We start from the raw sequence: 8,453 nt of genomic DNA, 5'->3' as shown, positions 1-8,453 counted from the left end.
ACTTTCCTTCTATTTTCTCTACTGCATAGAACTGTGAGACTGAAAAGGACAAAAATTTAACTGAAACACAAGTGAAGAGTAGAGCACTTAACTTCTCTACATGAATTCAAGTCAACTGGTCCAAATAGAAAACATCTCAGATTTCTGAGCTACTAATGATGATCTTTGAGCAAGCATGGAAAATACCCATTACTATAGAACTGATAAAGGGCTTTTACCCATCTCTACCCATTTTACTCAGGACTCTACCCTGATCCTTTTTTTTTTAAGGGGAAAAATTAACAGAGTTAGTTCATAAATTATAGACAAATGAATGTGATGTTTGCCTCCTATAAAATTCTAAAATGGATTGTTTTCTGGGCACTTTGGGTAAGTGATGAGCACTAGGAGCTCATGGTTTCATTAAGAACAAGACTATCCTAATTTCTGTCAATGAGAGGGTGTCCCAGTCCATTTCAATTGTTTTAGGACTCAGAATTTTGCCAAAGAATCAGACAGAGTAACATATAAAGCAATGTCTTTTATTATGATAAAAGTTTCAACTTACACAAGGGGAAGTTCAAAGACTAAAACAACACATACAGGAGCAGGGTTCTAAGGGTTGAGGGCAGAAGAGAGTGATTTAAAGTAAACAATGCCAACATATCTCACTTGCCAGAGATGGAAGGATAAACCAGGTCTCAATAGCTGGAGGGGGGAGGCTGGGTCTTGGCTATGATGGCCTTTAGGCCACAGTTGGAGGAGAAAGGGATCAAAGATGGTTTTATGAGAGGCTGTCTTTGGATCCAGCAAATCTAAGTTGCATAAATTCTCATCACTCTTCCTTATTGATGGGCAGGGATTTTTTGTTTTGTTTTATTTTGTTACTTCAGTGCCAGGACACTAATCCTTCCTACCACAGTGCTTATGGCTTTCCTAGAAATGGGAAATAATCTTTGCTTCAGGCATCAGAGATGGGAGCTAGCCATGGGCCAATAAGTATCTAGCTCCCATCTCTAACTTCGTAAGTAAAGAATACTTCCCAAAAGGTTAAAAATAAAAGCTAATGGGGTGATTAGAGAAGTGTAACTTGCAAGAGCATTAGGGTCAAGGAAATGGATAGAAAAATCAGGAGGACATCAATGACTTATGAATTCTATCATCAGACAATTTAGGGCTGCCACAGTTATAAGACTGCATTTTAAAGTAATTCTGTAGATGGTATCAGCAAAGCATTTGACAAATCATACTATTTTTGTGGATAAGATTGATTGATGTGGGTAGTATCATAGTACAGTCTGATGAATCTAGAATATGCTGAATGACTAGAATTAGAGTGCTTATTAATAGATGAATGTCAATCTGGAAAGAGGTCTCTTGTAAATTGTTGTAGGGCTGTCCTAGGACCTGAGATCAACATTTTAACCAAAGATCAAGATATAAGCGGTGTACTTTTCAAGTTTGCAATAGACACAAAGCTAGGAGGGATATGAATGTTTCCTGACAGAAATGCAATATAAATATTTCAACAAGCTGGCATAGGCTATATTTAACAATATGAAATCCAATATGAATAAATGCATTTTAGCTTCGAAAACATTAAACAAAAACCCACAACCACACAAATATAAGATGTGAGAGACACAGTTTGATAGCATTTAATGTAAAAAAAAAAGAACTCGAAGTCTTCATTAACTACAAGCTTAATACAAAGACACATGACCGCCAAAAAAAGCCAATGTAATTTTAGTGCACATTAACAAAAGTATAGTAGCCAGAATGGAGCTTTGCTTTATTCTGAACTAGTTGTATCATATCAAGGATGTTGTGCTCAGTTCTGAGCTTAACATTTTTAAAAGGATGATGAAAAAATTGTAGTATAACTACAGAAGGGTGACCAGGATAGTGAGGCAACAAAGCACAACAATAAGAATTGGTTGAAGGCACCAGGAATGTTTAACCTGGAAGGAAGAACATTTATTAAGTGACTACTATGCACCAGGGACTGTACTATGTTCTTTACAAATATCTCATTTGATCCTCACAATAACCCTGGGAGGTAGGTGCTGCTATTAATTCCATTTTATAATTGAGGAAACTGTAGCAGACAGAGGTTAACTTGCCCAGGGTCACAAAGCTAGGGCGTGTTTCAGGCTGGATTTGAACTCAGGTTTTTCCTAACTCCAGGCCCAGTATTATATCTATAGCACCACCTAGCTGCCTCAGATTTAGGGTATTCATAATGATTATTTGCAAAAGTTGTGAGTATCACATGGAAAAGATTAGAATTGTTCTTCATGGGGGCAAGGGAGTGAAGATAGTAGAGAAATAGGATCAATGGGTAGAAATGACAGTGTAGTAACTTCTAACAATTTCATAACTATCAGAATGGTATACGTCACATCCCCAGGGTGTTCAGTTAAAGGCGGGACAAGTTTTTGGAGATGTACAAGGGATTTATGCATCAGATATAGAGTTGAAGTAGATAAATCGAAAGAATTTTTCCAACTGGGATTCTATAACATTAGGAAAAGTCACCTTATTGGATTAATCCACACTAAAGTGGAGTAAGAGGATGGTATTTTTGATAAGGGCAACAAGATATAAATTTGGTCTATGGAGTGGGGCTTTAGGAAGAGGACATTAGTGGCCAAGAATATATGTCACTTAACTTTTGCTAGACCATTTTAATCCACCACCACTGCCTTGGGAAGAGGATGTGGGCCAAACTTGACCATCTTGCCATACTTCCTATTGCAAAGTTAGCCATATGTGATCCACTTTCAACATCTACTGTCATATCTATATTAAAGGCAAAGTTCTGGGATAAAACATAAGAGACAATTTGAGATACTTCACAGTTCCAAGAGAACTAGCTTATTTCCATAAAATGGAAGATGGCAACAAAAATATCTTCTATCTTTTGCAGGTTCATACCCCTAAAAGATCCTGCTGTGTACCTTTGAACCTCAATGAATCAAGTTGACTTCCTAGAATGTGAACTCCTCCTTAGAACCCATCTTTGGGTGGGTTTTTATTCATCCAAATTTTAAATCCAAGAATCTTTGCCTTTGCACTCAGAGTCTTGAGCTGTAGTTTTGTTTTAAAGGTTCCTAGTTACTGAACCCCAGTCCAAATCACTGAACATCCTGGACTTCCAGGTCCTTGGATTCAGAGATGATTCTCCATTGCTAATTCCCTCTTATCCCTTTTTCTGTCCCAGACACCACCAATGGATGGCTTGTTGTGGCATGTATTCATTTTCCCTTTTATCTTGTAGCCACACACCTCAGATCATGTCATTTTTCTAGGGTTTACCTATAAGGAAAAAAATATATATAATACAGTAGGATAGTGGCTAGATCTGAGATATCCTCAGTGTAAGGAACTTTGGTGAGGCAATGCAGATTGACATTTTTTCTGTAATTTATGGTGTTACAGAGTTGCCTGAAGGCATTGAAAGGTTAAGTGCCTTGCTTGGAGTCATATAGACAGCATATGTTAGAGTAAGGACTTGAACTACAATATTACTGTCTTCAAACCAGTTCTTTCTCCAATATAGCATGCTGTCTTTTAGTATAAAGAAAGTAATTAGAAAAGTAAAGAAAACTGCCTAAGTTTCAGAGTAAATGGTCAAACTTTCTGAGCGATCTGATTAAAGTGCATTGAGTATAGCTCGACTAATCAAGATTCTCTCTTGACCTAGAGTTCCCCTTCCTTGTCTCTAGATACACACCAAATACCTTGTCCCAGCATACCCCATGTTAATTAGTGATTAGCCCACCTGTGTATTCTGGCCCTGGACTATTGGTCCTCACTACTGCCCACATCCACTCCATTGCAAAGTTTCCTAATCTCATGCCTTTAAATGTAGGCATTCTTCAAGACCTTGGCCTAGATCCTATTTTCTTCTTTCTCTACCCATTCTCACTTATTGACTGTCAATTTCTATGGATTTATTATCTTTATGCATATGACTCAGAAATATTTATATACAACTTTAGTCTTTCCTGAGCTCTAATCATCAACTTCCTGTTGGACATTTCAAACCGGTCATCACATAGACTTCCTTTAAAAAAAATAGGCCTTTAATATAGGCATTTTAATTTACAAAGGGGAGGCTCAAGGCTTAAAATGAAACACCCCAGGCAAAGAGCATGGGGATACAAGGGCAATACAACCAGTACAGCTGCCAGGGTCCCGGGTGGGCTGGTCTTCAGGTCATAGCAGAGGGAGGGAGAGTAACTTATATTCTTTAAGGATCAAGGATACCATAACCAAATGTTGCCATCATGAGATATGTATAGTTCCCATGATTCTACTTCTTCCCCTTACCATGCAAGTACCATCTTATATTTAAATAGATATAAGTATTAATAGGGAAAAAGTATAATTTCAGAAATATTAAGAAGAAAGTTCAGCTAATTGAAAGTGCATATAAATGAACATTACCCAGTACAGACTGGGGGGTTTCAAAGTTCTCAATCTACTCTAACCTAAAAGTTCTTAGCAGAGTCATTAGTCCCCATGATTCCACTAGATATTAGAGCATCCTTTTCCCATGTAAATCAAAATGAGAATTCGCTCCTTTATCTTAACTGTACTTAGGACCCTTAGCCCTTACTGACCTGTGGTCAGGTTCCTCAAATATTAACTCCTTCTTTGGGAATTAATATAGGGGAATTATCTTCAGTCCTTAAGGATTTAATTTCTTATTGAACTTCTCTGATCACTGAACTTCTAAAAAAAGTGTTGGACCTCTTGGACCTTCCAAGGCCCCTGATATGGCTTAGTTCTTTGAATTCACAGATCTGTTCCACCTACTTACTTATTCTACCTCCTTAGCCACTATTACTATTTCCAAGTGCTTTGGTCTTAACATGATTGCTCTTTCCCTGCTTTTACTCCCTGTCTTTGACACATTCAAGACTTTGTTTAATAACAAGGGAAAAAACAACATACAAATTCAGAAATAATATACCAAAGTATGGTAATTAGAAGTGCAAATGAACTCTACCCAGCCCCAGAATAATTGTTGCCTAAATTTTCTAATCCAATCCTTAACTTCGTGTGTTCGAATCTGGCTTTAGACACTTACTAGTCATGTGACCCTGGGCAAGCCACTTAATTCTGTTTGCCTCAGTTTCCTCATCTGTAAAATGAGCTAGAGAAGGAAGTGGCAAACCACTACAGTATCTTTACCAAGAAAACCCCAAATGGGGTCACAAACAGTTGGACACAACTGAAATGACTAAACAACAAAAATCCTTAATTAAAATTATCCAAGAGTACCCTGGCCTATCCTGAGTCTCCTTAAGCTGAGTGCCTATTACATTTTTATATCCTAAGAAAAAAATGGTACCTTTCCTTTCAGACATACACAAGCTAATTTTGGGATTCAGGCTTCACTCTTCCAATCCCAGCTTCAAGATCAGCCAATCAGGAAACCTATTAATAATATTAATAACATGGTAGACTTGAGGTACTTCCTCATATTATTTCCTAATACTTCTAAAGAAGCTAATACGTGGCTTTTTTAGAACAATAGATTTGTATACACATAGGTATACATATATATGTGTATATGTGTGTATATATATGTATATATACATACAATAAATATATAATATATGCAATAATTTGGAAGGAACCTTGGAGATCATTGTATTTATCTTCCTAATTTTACAGATGAAGAAACTGAGGCCCAGAGATGCTAACTGACTTACCCAAAGTCATACATGCAGTAAGTAGCAGAACCAAGACTTGAATTCAGATCTTCTGATTCCAAGTCTGGCATTCTTTCCACTATACAACTGCCTTTCCCTTTGTTATTTGTTAAAATATCTGAGGACCAAGGGATCAGTTTCTTTTTCAAAGTTTGAGAGCTAGAAAGATTTGTCTCTTTAGTGGAGTTTTCTGACCCCCTCAAATACACTTGAAAACAAGGGAAAACTAAGGAAATAGAAAATAAGATGTTCTTATTATTTAAAAAAGATCATAATTAATTCTAATAAACAAGTGTCCCCAAATTTCATGAAAGATAACTCTTTTTTAAAAATAAGCCATTAATAGAAGATATGAAATCCTCTTTTTGTTATTCTTTGCGTAGAAATGTTCATGTTCCTTAATGTTTGTGAAATTAATAATAAAAAAAGGCCAAGTTATCAAGCAGGCTGGTTTTCCCATTTTCTTTCAAGGATTCCAGAGTTCCCTCACACTAAAAACACAATATATCTAATGGGTGGTAAGCATTTTCCACTTTCAATTCATTAACACTACTTGAATTTGCAAGGCATTTCAGAAAAGCTAATCTAAATTGGAAAATCAGGTTCTACTAGTCATTAAGTAATCGTGCTTTTCACCCAAATAAGAAAAAGACAAGGGCACACGATTGTCAAGAAAAAATAATAGTCAAGGACAATTTTCATGATCTTGAAAATCTTAGAAAAATCCCCAAATTGCACAAATACTCCCCTCACCTCTTATTCTTCATTTCCAGAAAAAGGGAAAGGGAAACTTTTCCAAAGTCTCAGATGCTGAACTGATATCTTAACTCTCAAGTATTTAATAAGTGCCAAGTCTGACTAAAGCTTTACCCAATTATGACATTTCCATGGTTCTCTAATAGGTGAAGAAAAACTGAACTACACTTGAAAGATTTTCCATATTAATTTCATTTATGAGGTTTCTCTCCAGAATGAACTTTCTGATGCTTTATAAGAGATGAACTAACACTGAAGGCTTTCCCACATTCATTACACTGATAGGGTTTTTCTCCAGTATGGATCCTCTGATGTTGAGTGAGGTGACCCTTTTGCCTAAAGGCTTTTCCACATTCATTGCATGCATAGGGTTTCTCTCCAGTATGGATTCTCTGATGTTGAGTAAGGTATGTATTCCACCTGAAGGCCTTCCCACATTCATTACATTCATAGGGTTTCTCTCCAGTATGAATTCTCTGATGCTGAGTAAGGTCTGCACTCCAACTGAAGGATTTCCCACATTCATTACATGTGTAGGGTTTTTCTCCAGTATGGATTCTATGATGTTTAGTAAGATGTCCCATCTGGCTGAAGGATTTCCCACATTCATTACATTCATAGGGTTTCTCTCCAGTATGAATTCTCTGGTGTTCAGTAAGTGATGAGCTGTGGTTAAAGGCTTTCCCACACACGTTACATGCATAAGGTTTTGTTCCAGTATGGATTCTTTGATGTTCAAAAAATGATGAACTATAGTTGAAGGCTTTTCCACATTCATTACATTTATAGGGCTTCTCTCCAGTATGAATTCTTTGATGAGCAGGAAGAGATGAGCTGTGCCTAAAAGTTTTCCCACATTCAGTACATTCATAGGTTTTTATTCCAGTATGAATTTTTTGATGTTGAACAAGATGTCTCTTCCAGTGGAAGACTTTCCCACATCTGTCACATTTGTATGGTAGCTCTCCAGAGGTTTTTTTATGATATTCACTAAAGTCTGAATGGGGAATAAACATTTTCTTAAATTCATTAAACTTACAAGGTTTTTTCCCCGATGTAGGGACTTGATTACATTTAGTTGGTTTGAGCACAGAATACTGTTTGAAGTTTCTTAAGTGTGTATCACATTTATGGAGACTTTTTCCTGAAGAAATTCTCTCTTGGGGAGCAAGGATTTGTCCCAAACTTAAGTTTCTCCCAAATTTCTTACATTCATAGCTGCTCACCTTTTTAAAAGTTTTCTTGTTGCCAATTGTTATTTGCTGGCAATGTTTCTTTTGGTTGTCTTGTTTCTCTAACTTGATTTCACACTTTGTAGGTGTTTCCAAATTACAGACCCAGGAACCATCCCTTGTGAGTTTTTCTTGAGCTGACTCTTTCAAAGCAATGTCTTGCTTTCGAATTAATTCTCTGATTTCTGAAGCAGTCTCCCTATCTGGAAGGAGAAAAAAAAAGTAAATGTCCACTCTTTCTAATTTCATCTCTCTGTGTTAAGAGCAAGTCTCTGAATCTCTGGCCTTTAGTTTCCTTCTCTCATAACATGAGGATAATAATATCTGTATTATATACATTAGAGAAATAATGATAAAAGTGTTCTATAAGTTATAAAGCAGTACATAATTCTTGTAGTGAAAACACAGTAACATTAATAATGAATTTAAAAGAGAAAACCTTCCTATCAGATTCAAATGAGCTTGTTATGCTTCTAGACAATAAGAAAGGTTCTTAGATAAACCTACCTTGGAAAATATGTGAGCCAAACTTCATCAAAGACTACTGACCTAAGCTAGATGGTTGTACTAATCTAAGACTATCTTTTCAGACTTGTCACACTGAAAATCACACCCACATCAGTAGGGTCTTACAATAGGATCTGGCTCATCAGAGAATATGAACAAACAATACTGTACTCAGTCTGTGGATGAGTTCCTCAACCTAGAAAAGAGACATAGAATTTGCACAGGAAAAATAAGGGTAAGTGCCCCAAATCTC

The 8,453-nt window shown here is 36.5% G+C and overlaps 1 protein-coding gene across 1 annotated transcript in view; it reads right to left on the bottom strand.

Moving 5' to 3' along the window:
• Positions 1–507: 507 nt before the first annotated feature.
• Positions 508–8,453, bottom strand: part of LOC110193219 (zinc finger protein 483-like) — a 40,002-nt gene continuing 32,056 nt past the window's right edge. Inside the window, exon 10 of the mRNA XM_020964878.2 lies at positions 508–7,896. Coding sequence (XP_020820537.1) covers positions 6,653–7,896 — 1,244 coding nt within the window. The 3' untranslated portion in view covers positions 508–6,652. The remainder of the gene's footprint in view (positions 7,897–8,453) is intronic.

The sequence above is a fragment of the Phascolarctos cinereus genome, unplaced genomic scaffold (genome assembly GCF_003287225.1).
Source record: "Phascolarctos cinereus isolate Bilbo 61053 unplaced genomic scaffold, phaCin_HiC Scaffold_2;HRSCAF=192, whole genome shotgun sequence".
Lineage (NCBI taxonomy): Eukaryota > Metazoa > Chordata > Mammalia > Diprotodontia > Phascolarctidae > Phascolarctos > Phascolarctos cinereus.
This window is presented reverse-complemented; position numbering and strand designations above follow the sequence as displayed.